The sequence below is a fragment of the Liolophura sinensis genome, chromosome 7 (assembly GCF_032854445.1).
Source record: "Liolophura sinensis isolate JHLJ2023 chromosome 7, CUHK_Ljap_v2, whole genome shotgun sequence".
In the NCBI taxonomy this organism is placed as follows: Eukaryota; Metazoa; Mollusca; class Polyplacophora; order Chitonida; family Chitonidae; genus Liolophura; species Liolophura sinensis.
In genome coordinates, this window is record NC_088301.1 from 37,389,911 (window position 1) to 37,404,640 (window position 14,730).

The 14,730-nt window shown below is 37.1% G+C and overlaps 1 protein-coding gene across 1 annotated transcript in view; it reads left to right on the forward strand.

The window, feature by feature from the left end:
- LOC135471240 (uncharacterized) overlaps positions 1-14,017 on the forward strand; it is a 36,959-nt gene extending 22,942 nt beyond the window's left edge. The window contains exons 14-21 of the mRNA XM_064750371.1: positions 781-987; positions 1,172-1,345; positions 1,968-2,075; positions 2,498-2,590; positions 6,178-6,309; positions 7,211-7,386; positions 8,683-8,773; positions 10,288-14,017. Of these exons, the coding sequence (XP_064606441.1) occupies positions 781-987; positions 1,172-1,345; positions 1,968-2,075; positions 2,498-2,590; positions 6,178-6,309; positions 7,211-7,386; positions 8,683-8,773; positions 10,288-10,382 (1,076 nt within the window). The 3' untranslated portion in view covers positions 10,383-14,017. The remainder of the gene's footprint in view (positions 1-780; positions 988-1,171; positions 1,346-1,967; positions 2,076-2,497; positions 2,591-6,177; positions 6,310-7,210; positions 7,387-8,682; positions 8,774-10,287) is intronic.
- The last annotated feature ends 713 nt before the right edge of the window (positions 14,018-14,730 follow it).

Here is a 14,730-nt window from a genome sequence, read left to right on the forward strand (position 1 = left end):
AACCTGCCCACACAGACAACCACTTGATTTATCTATGGATACCTATTTATCTATGGCTATTATGAGTCTCTATACCTTTTGAAAAGATCATAAGGTGGCAGCAAATTGGACAAGGATTGTTTTTAAAGGATCGTGCGTAGAAAGCAAACCATGCACAATGTCAAAGACGTTTTCTCAGTGCACTTTGAGTTGAGACTGAAGACAATAGGCCTGCTGTTAATTACCTCATATATTACCCGACAGCAACTATGACCTAACGCGAGACTAGTTTTAGAGGAATGAAACTATGAGAAGTGTGGTCTCGCCTATTAAAACATGCAATATGTAGGTCATGTCACAACAACAACAAAAAAATACATGATATCGGCCAGAGAGAGTCACCAATGTCGAGATATGTGGAATGAAGTTTTTCAGCCTAAAAAGAGTTCAGCAAATCTGTCTATTGTAATTAATTAGGGTTTGGATTTTAAAATTACCTCAGAATGCATGACATTGTACTAGGCTTTCCAACTAAGTTTACACAATTAAGATCTGTCTTAGAGCTAGGTCTTCAATTAGTTTTTATCCAGCTTTAACTCTGCATCTTGTCATTAGCCATATTATACGGAGGTCCCACCTAACCACAGTTACTCCAAAAAACGCACCTTTTAAACGAGAGAGTAACCTTGAGGCAGGTACTTTGGTGCAGCCCTGTTGAATTCATTCAAATCAGTTGCACAGATGAGAACTGCGGTTAAGAAATCCTTTCCAAAACAAGGTGTATGTTTCTAATTGTTTCAGACGATCAAGAAGAACGCAACCTTACTGGTGCAGAAGATACAAAGGAAGATAATGATCTGTGTATGGCACACTCCGAACTCAGTCAGTCCCTTGACATCACCCCACACGTACAAAACCCTGCCAGTGGCATCCAGAAGAGGCAACAGAGGAGAGTGACCATCAATTCTATCGTTCTACCCTCTCCAACACATCACAGTGAACCTTCAGGTTACTTATTCATTGACCTTTAATTTCATCCAAGGCTAAGGTACTTTTTGAAAATAAAAGACAACAGTATCCCTGGTTTTCAAACTTTGTATTCACACACCATTCTCTTTAATGATATTTTTCAGTACCTCTGTTTTATGAGATAAAACACTGCATCTGTATTTATATTAACTTTCGTTTGCAGCTACTCCAGCCACAGTGAGGAAGTCGATATTAAAAACACCAGGAACAAACAGCAAGACAAAGTCATATTCAGAAACACCATTGAGTGAAGCCCCGGTCCATTATTGGGAGATGACAAGAAGTGATACGCCAGCTGTTGGTTTTGTTCCTCAAGCAACGGAGAATAAAAAAATAAGTATGTTGTTTAGTCTGAACCTAGGTTGACATATGGTAACTGAGATATCACAGTTCAAAGAAAGCAAAATCACACACATTGAGAAAATCTAGCACGGCCATGTTGTCAGTTTTAACCAATCAGACATGACTTATTTCTATAATCGGAGAATGCACCTGTTTCAGCTGGTTGCTGTTTTGCCTTTTAGCCATATGAGCATGAAGTGTTATATCCCATTGCCTGGAATTCCAGATTAAAAATTGATATACTGAGTTTCATGACATAAACATGTCAGGACGAAACAGCTTTAGCCATAACTACGGTTATATTATTTGTTGGCTTCTCTTTTAACAGTGACCCTATCTTCTGAATGATCTTGTTGATGAGACATTTTAAATCCCATAGTGCTAGGGCCACTATATTGCTGTGATGATCGGAAAGCAAGTATGGGCAAACAATGACATTTTTAAACATATTAGAATGTACTTTGTTTTGTTTTGTTTTTAAATGTATGTGTGATAAATATTGTACTGCTTGCAAATGTCAGACAGAAATAATGTATTTCTCAAGCAGTAATGTATTTTTATCGCAGATTTGTTTATAACTTACATACCATGTGAGCAGTTGATCATTTCATTTGCAGTTCAGCCTGCCCCTGCTCCTGAAGGTCTACGCAGATCACAACGAACAAGGCTTAAACCTTTGGCATGGTACCAGAATGAGAGGGCTGTCTATGACAAAAGAAAGTCTGGTAAGAGAGCTTTATAGCTCAACATTAATGTCCACTATATGTCAGTGCAAATGGTTACAGTCTGTATCAGTTACTTAACTCAGGAGCACATTGGTAGTCAGAATTGGAGAGCTTTCTATACTTACTTTAATAGTACAATAACAACAGACAATAACAATAACCTGTCAGTTATGCACTCTGTCGAAATTGTTGGATGGATCTGTGGTTGTTAAAATATTTATTTTTGTCTCGGCCTAATCAACATGCAAGTAGATAAACTTACTGCGATAGGGTTTCCAGCTTTAAGTGTGATGGGGAATTCAGTCAGTCTTGTTGTCTGGATAAATATGCTTCAAATATTCTGCAGATTTTATGAGTGTACCACCAATTTATGGTGGCCTATGGCTTAAACTGTGAGAACCTTCATTCATTTGTTTCAATAGGGGGTTTCTTGATTGTTGATGTGGCTCCGCCTGCTGTAGACCCCACTCAAGAAAGAACAAATAAACTGAAAAGGAAAGCCCAGCAAGCAAAGAGTAAGTGGAGCTTTTGTTGGATTGGGAAAGTCCAGTATACAACTGAATCAGTTGAACTTTATCAGTCGAACATTTCCACACAACAACTCATTCTCTTAGCAGAGCCATAAGAATGGTTAGTTCATCGTTCAATTAAATTAAGCTTTGATTTCTATTTTCAACAATTTCTGATATTTACCTGCCTCAACATTTAATTGTTGAATTTAAAAACCTGGTTGAGCCATTTCACAGGGCACTTTACGAAACGAAGTGGGCCCGTAAATCCACTCTCAAACGCAGCACACACCAATTTCTGTTGAGGATTGAACAGAAAAGGATGCTTTCAGTCACTCATACACGTTTAAATTCTTTTAAGACTAGTGTTGACTTGTCTCTCTTAAAAACCGCTGTGTTTCATTTGTGGTCCATCAGATCTTATTTTTTTCCTATCGGCAAAACCTGAGCAGACCGAAGGGGGTAAAGGACTTGATCCAGTAACGGTGCTTTACTACTTCCTTTCGTGCAAGACTTCTTTACCTCGGACAGATATCCCTCCATATCACCAGTAACCAGGCTCTGTTGTAGGGCTAACTTAGAAGCCTTGAAATGATGGGGTGTTGGGAACAGGGTGAATATTGACCATTTTCCGACATTGCGAGCTTCAACAACTACCATTTACTTAGTTTAGCATATCCGCTTGCCATTAAAGTGCAACGGTAACTACAGGAAATTTTCTTGACAAGAAAGACAAAAACCATGCTCGTTTGAGAGATAAGAGGCATGGATTAAAAATGCTTCAAATGAGCGACTTTTTCGCTCACTAGCGATGCAGAGATTGTTACTGTTTCGCTGGAATCGGACATTAGAAATGGAAAAGTTGACGCACCTGGTAAGGTAATGTGCCTCTCTGTTCTGATCTGATCAATTATGGGGAGCAGAGGGGCAAGGACAATCTTGGAAAATATGCACACACGAAAGCACATGGGTTAGTAGACCAAATACTAGTTGTTATGCTGGCTATGCTTTTTTGTTTGTCTTTTGTTGGTTTAATCTTTCTGCCAAATGTTGCTTGAACTAAATAATATGTTACAACAACATCATCACCAAAGTCAGTTCAAAATACATGTAAATGATATCCTAATGTTTTAATTGTAAATGGATAATTAAGTATTATGCATGCATGGAGCTTTTTGCAATCTGTTTTTCAGAACTAAATTTCATTGACTTTCTTCACACAGTATATCAAACTGAAATACAAAATATACCCTCTGAATGCTGTCTCAGGGCATCTCACCATGGTCAAAATGTTAAAACTTTCTGACCAGTGAGGAGCGGGGAAACTCTCCTCTCGCACTTATTTGATTGGTGTTTCACACCGTACTCAAGAATATTTCACTTATATGACAGCAGCCAGCATTATGGTGGGAGGAAACCAGGCAGAGCCCAGGGGAGACCCACAACAATTCGCATGTTGCTAACAGACCTTCCCACATATGGCCGGGGAGGAAGCCAGCATGAGCTGGACTTGAACTCACAGTTATCGCATTGGTGAGAGACTCCTGGGTCATTATGCTGCGCTAGCGTGCTAACCAACTGAGCCATGGAGGCCCCACTTGGTTTTTTAATTCAAAGATTAAATGTTGAGGCAGGTAAATATCAGAAACTACGTTAGTTCAATGAAATATAGCAAGCAAAGTGACATAAAGCCATTGTACTGCATTTTTTCATATCCTGAATTCCTTGATGTCATATCAACTAATGATTCACACCAAGAAAAGTGTACTGGTCAAAATAAAATTTAAGAAGACGTCCCCCTAGAAACTGTTCATTAAAGAAGATTATCTCCCTTCTCTGACCTCTGTGGCCCCCAGTGGTGAGGAAGGGGATGTGTAGGAGTTGGCCAGCAGCATGCTGTGTTGGTTTATACAATACGATTAACATGCACTAGGTAAAATGGGGACTAGAAATAGCGGTCGATTGTTACTTTATTCGGTAAAAATAACATGATGGTTAAATGGAGATAAAAGTGGACAAAGCAACATGGTCTGTAAGATGTCAGTTTTCACGGGTGTTAGCAAGTTTTAGTATGATCATGGGTTTCCTCTAGCTAATGGTTTGACCAGTTTTTTTTCTTTCCTGTTCATTTACATCAGCACACAATGAATAAATTGTTTGATGATCTCTTGCGTCTGACAGTGAAGATTCTATACTCATTTTTACTGCTCAGTCTCTCATCCTGTTAAAAAGAATGCATAAAAGTTTGTAGAAATGGTCATTGTAACCTATGGATGTACCTTTTGACCACTTAAACTCTGTTTATTAATTTACATGTTAATAAATATAAGTTGCATAATTTATGGAAAGGAAATTCATTAAGTTCTGCATAGATGGTTATTATAGCTCATAGATGTGCCATTTGGCTATTTCAAATCTATTCATACATTAGTTTGTGTACTAATTTGAATTACTTCCACTTTTTATGTGCACTGTATCTGTAATTAGCGACTGTCAGACTGAAAATAGAAAGGATGGTTACTTTCACCCAACCAACCCATGTGTAAACCCAAATTATTTTCGCCCTTTTTTACAGAGTAATTATGATTGTTTGCTTTTCCTTTACCTTCCGAACACCTGAAACGGTGACCACTAACAATGATGGTCAATCATTCTTTCTTGTCAGAAAAATTGTACGTGTGGAATCCAATCAGCTAGGAGTAAGTCAACCGTATCCCTGTTCTTATTAAGGGACCTACCAGAGACAACCAGCTGGTAATCATGTATAATGGCAGGCAGAGTGGGAAGTTTTGATTGAGAGTAAAGTTTACATTCAGAAATGACATGGAAACTACACTAGTAACTCTTGTTATCCCATGTGAACTGGATAACCACCACCAGGAATAAGGGTTAGTGCTACTTGCAAAACAGACTGGAGGTGAGAAATTTACTCTCACTTTCAATTGAAACTTGCTCTCACTTTCAATCGAAATTTTCTCCTGCTGCTGGTTAGTGGTGGACAGAGAATATACTGTATGGGTACCATTAGATTGTAACTTGATCACCTTTTATGAATTAAGCTCCTGTTTGGGTAAGACAAAGAGGGATACATGTGATCATTTCATGGTGGTCATAGCATATTAAAAAATCTGTTTCCAGAGAAAGTGGGACTGAGATGAAGAAATTGGCTACATCACAGAGAATTGTGTCGAAATAACCATATTACCACAATAGCATTGATGCTTTTAGGCATTCATTGTTCTCTATCCGATGTAAAACTTCATCTTGATTGGTTTCTTAAGTCTTGTGTGCACAGTATCACTAAAACTACATGTTTACAAATTTTATCAAAATAAGTCAGCATTCCAATTAAGGTAAAAATTGAATGTAAGATTTGACTTGTATGCATTGTACATTTTCCCTTGGTTTGTACATGCATCATGATTCGACAGTACTTTTCTTTTGAGAGTTGTATTTATATTGAATGAACTTCACCAGCTGAAATAGACATTGTTCCAGTGTAGTTTGTTCAAGCAGGCTATGTAATTGTTCAGGGCTGAGGAGTTCTACCATCAACTGCTATATTTTATATATCACATGGTTTCTTGCTGCAGGACAACAGACTATGGAACTGAAGGAGCGAAGGCTGTCCGTCCATGTCAGTTTACCAGAAAAGGTGAAATTGGCCAGTGGAGGGAACATCATGGTGAGAAATCCAGCAACAGCAAACACAGAAACCCTTGAAGGTCAGCCTTTACTCTGTATTTCATGCCACATACCTGGCTCAAATGAACCGATTTAAAAAAAACCAATTGGGCAGGGGAGGGGGGTGTGAGGTGGGGGTGGGGATCAGAGACAGGTTGGCAATCGCAATTGAGAGTACACATGGTTACACAGGATCCTTCAAGAAGCCATAACAAAGTGGCAAACTTTCGTGTGCAGGGAGTGGGGGGAGGGGGGAGCAGCGGGGTTAAATATCTGCTTTTGTCCTATAACTGTGATTAATTTATCAAAAATAGGTCCTGAAGGTCTGGTGTTTGTCTGCTCTAATATCTACATACGTTTTCTTGTATAACAAATTGTTTGTTTTCTCCCTGGAACCTTCATTAGGTTTTCACATGTGACTTGATTTTACCTTGGTACCTCACTCACAAAAAAGAACATGAATGGAAATCCATGGTGCGGCCATTACTGCTGAATTCATGTATCTTGCACACAGCCTTTTTATGTGCATTTGGTGCTTGTATGTTGTATATAGTGTGTTTATCCCAGCATTGCCATAATATACCTCTACATTACTGCTGAAAGGTTATTTTTTTTTTTATTTATTTGAGTGGTGGTTTACGCCATACTCAAGAATATCTCACCCATACAACGGCGGCCAGCATTATGGTGGGAGGAAACCCACGACCATCTGCTGGTTGCTTGCAGACCTTCCCACTTACGGGATGGAGAGGAATGAAAAGGTATTAATTGTTCACTAGGTATTAATTATTGAATAGTCAAAAGTTGATGGCTTATCCTGCACTGTGTGGTTGCCTCCATCAATAAAACTGCTTATCAAAAAATCTCAACAAGGCCGTTGGCAGCAATCCAATTAATAAATATAATAAATGCATTGTACTACTTACAACATTATTCTTTTAGGATGTATTGGAACACAGACATCTGCTCAGTACTGGGGGCCAACAGGGCAGCAGGGCCAAACGACTGATCCGTACGTTCTTTGTAAATACTTTCAAGAAAAGGCGTTTTCAGCTGGAGAGTTAGTGATCCGGCCAATGGAAGAAAAGCCAACACAGACTGTGTCAGAAAGCACAATGGTGAGCATATGATTAATGCCTATTGTGTTAAAAAAACTTTGTTAATCTTTTAAGTTTTTATTAAACTTCACTACATCTAATCGTAATCGTAAAGTTCTGTTGAAGAGTGATTATAGGTTTTCTCATTTTATCAGCCTTTTAATTGGAGGATACTCTCGGTAGGTGTATGTCTGACATTAAAAAAAATTAAAAGATAATAAAAAATAGGGAGGCAGTTAATGTTTGGATGAATACAAGAAAATTACCCAGCAGGAGGCCTGACTGACTACATGTACATTTGTGAATGACACAGCTTTCCACCAGAAGTCTCTCTCTGTGGTATTCATCATTTTCAACAACCCACGAAACTATCTTCATGGCTTCAGAAAAGAGAAAAAAGTCAAAAAGAGTTCAGTTAGTCATGGAGTAGAATGTACAGTGTACATTGTGTATAACTTTGTGACTATGGCATGCATGAACTTTTTGAAAAAGAAACATTGTCATATGATAAATATGAAAGTACATAAAATTAACCTCTACTACTTTTTCATGATACTGTAGCTTGAATCAGGCTACCGATTTTTAGGTTTATGTCGTACCCCAAGCGGCAGCATCCAGTGACATTTAAGCTATGTTATGGGCGATATCTTGTAAAACCTGTCTCTGTTGTGCTTGGGTTTGGCATCCTTGTAAATAATAATAATAACACAGTAGTACTTGGTAGATGTGCCATTGTTTGTGCCATATTCGTACATTAATTAGCATTTATGGTTTCTCAAAAACTACTGCATGTATTGAGCCAAGTTTTTGCTCATATGTAAACCACGATAACACAAGGTTAATTGTTCCATCATTGATTGGTTAATTATGTTAAATTACAATTTCACTTTTGTGTATTAGCATCCCTGTTATCATAAATGTTTAAGTATATTTACATTATGTGTTGAACTGATTCGGGATTTAATGATTAGAGCATCCGCTTCCATTGGGAGACATGTGATCAGACCCGAGTCAGGTGATACTAAAGATTTTAAAAATGGTACTTGTTGCTGTCTCGCCTGCCACACAGCACTCAGAGGTTAGAATAAGGAAACAGGATTGGTTGGCCAGGTGTCAGGGTGGGATGTCTTCATTCTTCATTGGCGGCATGGACTCTTCAGGCCACAAGAATACACTGTATATGAACACACACCTGATGACTAATTGATCTAGTAAATCCGTAACATATAATATATGAGTACATGCCTTTCAACTAACTTGAATTTAAGTACTGTCTGACTTAGTTGTATTTGTCAACCAAATTTTTTTTTGTTTCAGATATTTTCTATATTGGAGGGCAAATTGGCAGTTACTATCCACGAGACAACCTCAATTTTACAGAAAAGAGATGTCTTTTATATCCCTCCAGGTTAGCCTGTGTTTGTGTCTGATGTACACTGTGTGCTTTTATGGACTTCCCAGGACAATAAGAAATTTTTGTTGGACAACCTAAAATGTATCATGAGCTGCTCATTTATCAGAAATTCCAGTCGTAAAACTAAAAATTGTGAAAGTCTACCAGGCGTTGTAAGCTTTACTCAAACCATAAAGAAATAGTTTAAGTATGAAACTCCTAAATCCAGGCGGGTTGTCCCATTATCCAGGAGGGAGAAGCTTGTACATGTATATGAGTCGGCGCTTCTGCTGCCAGTCACCATTGTGAGATACTCAACACTTTAGTATTTCCATTACTAAATTTGGACCAGCAGAAAATTTTTGGGCAACCAAATTAGGGTTGCCTGCTTGTATTTTTGTGTCTGATGTACACTCTGTAGTTGTGTGGGTGATGTAGGTCTACAACTGAAAATCAAATTTTCTAAAAAAAAAAAATGAATTAAAACATGATAGAACATTCCTTGGTCATAAATTCCTTGATCTAACTCGGATTTCAGTACACAGTTTTGGAGCACTGTCAAATATTTGTTTAAAATGGTACACCCAATCCATCAACCCATTTCTAGTCATATTAAACTGATACTGACTGCCGCAGGTTTTATAACAAAAGTTATCAGCTAGTTAAAAAGATTGTCTCTTTCAGTCGGAAAAGTTTCCCGGTTTCAGAACACAAACAAATTACAGTCCTTCATTTTAATCTTTGTTTCTCTAGCTTGTACAGAAAGAAAAAGGTCACCAAAGAAGCATGTTTACTATGTAGAAGAAGATATATATCAGCCCAACTGAAACTGAGCTACTGACTGTCTGCATTGGTGTTCTCTTTCTGCATTGAAATGAGGCGAATGTGCTAAATTCAGTATTATACACCATGCTGTTTATCTTTCGTGGAACATGTTTATTTTGTCTGGCCTACTGATGTAACTGGATACCTGATTGACTAGATTTTGATAAGCTCCATGACCTGAAGTTGTGGCCCTGTAGCATAGTTACAGTGTAAATTTTTGCTTTGTGTAAGACCCTCTCTGATTGGTAGCTGGCTTATCCACTCATGGCCTTTACAAGTGTGGTCACTGCTTCCATTCAGTTTATGTCCCTGTGAGATCGTATGCATCACATAACCAGTTTCAGAACAATAACTTGAGAACTCTTTGTATTGTTAGCATATTGAGAAATAAAACCAAACGTTTCATCCATCAAGGAATAGACATACTCTGCAGGCACAGTATTGTACACCTGATTGAACACCAGTTTTTTGGCTTTATCTGGAAGAGAAGCACATGTTGCTTTGACATATGCTCTAGTTTGACTTTAAAGGGACAGTGCTGACAAAATTTTTAACAACTCTCAGATGTGTTGCTTTTACTGAATTTTGGCAACGTTTCTCATTTAAATATATGCATGTATTCAGCCAGACCTGAGCAAAAGGATTTGTTTTTTTGTAATAGTGGGGCAACTCACAACTCATAGATTCTTTTTGTTTCTTTCCAGAGAACACATACAGCTTGAAAAACCTTCGGAAGACATCAGCAAAGCTGTTTTTCACTCAAGTGAGAGGGAATGCAACATTAAATGCGGCCCCTTGAGAGTAGAATCGCTTGACTGTATTAGATGATGAAAAGGTTTTGAAAAATGTCATCTTTATGTTAACGCACACTGTCAGTATTTATTTTTAAACTGTGTAACCTGTTGTTGAAACATTTCATGACACATCTGATCACGCATGAGATGTATGGTGTGGAAAAACAGATGGTAAATATGTCATTAGCATTAGTACTTGTACGTACTGTCCTTGACAAATCTGTTATCATCATTACATATTTACCCTATGTAGGTTCTACTTTTGTTAAGCTCATAAATATTGTTTTATCTCCACTTCAGTTTTGTCTTACAAGTTTTAGTTAAGTCTTTTACATAGATTCAGTGACATTTGATGGAAGAATATGTGTTTCTATACCTTTTTACTTTCTGGCAGTTATGGTGCATCAATCAAAAAATATTTTCACAAACACAGGCAGCTCTCATAATTCTGTTGAGGTGCTCTAGTCACTGTGCACAGCGTTAAAGTTATGCATTTTTCTTTTTGCATCTTAGTTGGTTGTACCAGGTATGCACTAGATACACACAAGTTTTAGACACTTATCATCAAATCTCTTTGTTTTTGTTGATGCCCAAATATTACATTTTGTAGTTTAATTGTTGGTCTAAAATACTTCAGGAGAATAAGAAAATTAGCTTGGTTTTGTCATTTTCGTAAATTACTGTTGTTATAAGGACAAAAATTTATTTAATGTCCAATTTCATCTGAGTTTATGTTAACTATTGTTTCCCCTCATAGATACATCCCTATTGTTGTAACTTGTTAAGGAAATGACGTTTATGCTATGATTGAAAGACAGGTATTCTGGTTTTGTTTATCTGAATTTATAAGCATTTAAAATACTTTTTCTGTCTGTTTATATGCTTTAAATATTCTGATCATATATTTACTTTTATTTTGTCAGTGATTTGTTGAATATGCTAATGTTTCTAAAAGTGAGCCTATATTGAGATATTTGGCTTATATTTCATCAAAGTCAAAACATATTGACAAATGTGGCTGGTAATTGTGTTAGATGTTAAGCTTCAAATCTAATAACTTTACAATGTTAAGGCTTCTTTTGACCAAATTATCCATTTTTTCATTAACACACTCAGTATTAACACTTTGTACTTTCTCGACTCTCTACTCTGCAAATAAAATCTTGTTAACTCAGACTGGTCATTGTTACAAATTAAATATTGGTCCCTTACATGCAATTGTATGGACAGGCACGGTCACAGGTGCCATTATTCCTTTGTTCCATAACGAGAGCCATTTTGAGAACAATTCATTTTCAGATTCAGGGCAAAGAAATTGCTCTTCAGAATGTTATTTTCTATGATACAACATCAAAGTTTTGTCAGGTGCTCTTTGATATGCTCAACTCATTTCCAATTTGTTAAGTGTTGTGTCATTCATACTACTTTTTATGTCATATAAGCTCTATTAATATTTTCATCCCTGTTTATTCTGTTACATGTGCTTCTACGCACTTTTTTGGGCTCTGACATTTGTACTTAGTTGTTCCTGTTGAACCTGTCATTTGAATCTGCCTTGTATAAAGCCCAACCAATCACTATTAGTTATCACTGTCATATATGTAATACATGTTCAGTCAAACTTTATAGGTTATCCCTGTTCCCTCACTCTTCTCAATCACTGATAATTAACCCCATTTGATCTGTCATATGAGCTCTGCCAATCACTGATAGCCCAATATTCTGTCGTATGAACTCTGATAATCATTGATAGTTAAACCAGTTCAGCCTGTCATAGAAGCTCTGACAATCAGTGATAGTTACTACGGTTATCCGTCGAATGAGCTCTGCTAATCACTGATATTTCACCCAGTTTAACATGCCTTGTGATCTCTGCCTATAACTGATGGTTATCCCAGTTTAATCCGCCCCATGAGCTTTGCCTATTACTGATAGTTAACTCAGTTTAATCTGCCTCGTGAACTCTGCCTATCACTGATCGTTACCCCCGTTTAATCGGCCATATGCAATTTGCCAATCATTGATAGTTGTTCCAGTTTATTATGCTTTGTGAGCTCTTCCTATAAATAATAGTTACCTGCATTTAATTCGCCATGAGATTTATCAATCATTGATAGTTAGCCCACATTAATCTTCCATATGAATGCTGCAAGTTATCATTCATTGATCTAACACTTGAGCTGTCAAACACTTATCCTCTTCAGTCCCTTCTAAGCCCTGTCAGTCACTACAATTTATCCTTTGTGTACGTCACTGTATTAAATCATTGGTAGTTTCGTTTCGTTTTTGTGTAATATTTTCGTTTAGTTATCTGGATTTAGTATACTAGGACCTATTTTTTTATTTGCCTGTTCCTTGACATCACCTCTAAAAAGCAGTTTTGTATTTCATATTTTGTGAATCTACCATATAAGCTCTCAGGAGTTAATCTGTCAGTTCTGCTGACCAATGTCAAAAATAGTTATCCCCTGATGTTTTGCCTTATCCACCCTGTTGTACATGTTACATGTAGTTTGGGTAATCTGTTGCATGAGCTCAAACACTGAGATTTCTGCTCTGAGATGGGCCGTATTAACATTTAATTTGTCAAACACTGTTCCACCTTTCATTAGGGATAAATTCATTTTCCAACTTCAATATGTTACATCACCTCTAACTCAATCTGCCGTTTATCCGGTCTTTGTACTGTTAGTTATCACCGTGCAAGAATTTATTGAAGGCTTGCAAACATGTTTAACAAAATTTAATTTTTCAAACATGGGTAGTCTCCCATCGTAAATATTTGTAACCATATCCAACAAACGATGCTGATTGTCCCGTGATTATACCAAACACTGTCTATTCTTCAAACTTAATCCATCAAATGATACCTGACAAACACTTCAAGTACCAAGGTAGAAGTTCTTTTGCGTGAGTCTTATGTGAACATCAGTAGCAGAGGGGAGACAAAATGTTTGTGCTGTATCAGTCGTCCTGTATGATCTCTACTAAGAACTAATGGGTCAGTCTTTACTAATGCGCGTTAACATTTCATGACATAGACTTATCAATACAGTCAGCTTTTGGCGTCAGTCTCGCCCAAACCAGGTCTGGTGAATACTTCATATACTCTCTAACTAATCGTACTGACCTTACTGTATAGGGAGCAGCTGCTTGATTTGTCGTTAGGGAGATTTCTTTTGCACAGTGAATGTTCGCTGGATTATCCGTCCGTCAGTATTTTGAAATCAAAGCAGATTTCCAGCAAAATATATTAAGATGGTTTTAAAGAATAATTGAAACGGCCTTGATAAGTGATGGAGTTTTTGGAGTTGGCTCATCCGTTCGTCAGCTTTTTGACGGTGTGACATGCAATAACCTTGTCCATGCCATGCCACCAGAAGTGCTAGCCTAGTATACATGTAATCAGATTTGGTTTGAAGTTGGGCCCTAAGAACTGTTGAACCTTAGAGAGGAGACAGTTTTGTTTCAAAAACGTTTCTAGTTTTGTCAAGTTACAAGCATTCAGTCACAATAGCATTTGTTACTGTATAATGTCCGCATGGAACATGTCATTTTTTCTGTGTCTGCAGAAAACCTGTTTTGTACCCATCAAAAATCCATTAAAATGTCTTTGCATCAGCCCGTTTTTTTTTTTTTTTTTTTTTTTTTTTTGTAAATGTGCATCATATGCAGTCTATTTATCATTCGTACGGCTATCCAGTAAGTGCTGTTTTCAAGGGAGGTTTGTTTTATTTTCAAAGTTCTAGAACAGAACAATTTTTAAAAGATCAACATTAAATTATAACCACAACACAGCATGAAGCAAGCTTTTCCAAACTTTCTATTTTTGCTTTTTAAGGTAAGAAATGGATGCTTTTTATTTTTTAGCAGGAGAGGGATTGACACATATTCCTAATTTCCAGGACCCAGGTCGGTCACTAATACAGACATGTTCTTGTCAAGTTTGACTTCAGAGTTTGTCATGATTCACTGACGTGGTCAATGGTCATCATTGTATACATTTAATGTTATTCCCTATTTTGTCCGATGTACTTTTACTTCATGTTCATTATTACACTTGTTTGGAAAAGCAGAGCTGCCTTGTTTGTTTTTCGTTGTTGGCCTGTGGAAAGTGTTTTAACCAGTATACAGTAAAGATATTATGCTGAACCATCGCCGTTAAATTACACTTTGTATGTCCGATCTTTGTGATCAGTGGCGTATTCCTCGGAGCCAGTTCAGACTTTTTTAAAATTTAAAACCTCTTTACTAATTCTTAGTTTAAGTTACTGGAAGCTTAAAATTTGGTAGATTTGTCTTAGTATAGTATTCATGATTGATCAAAATTTTTAATCTTAGGGCCCAACAAGA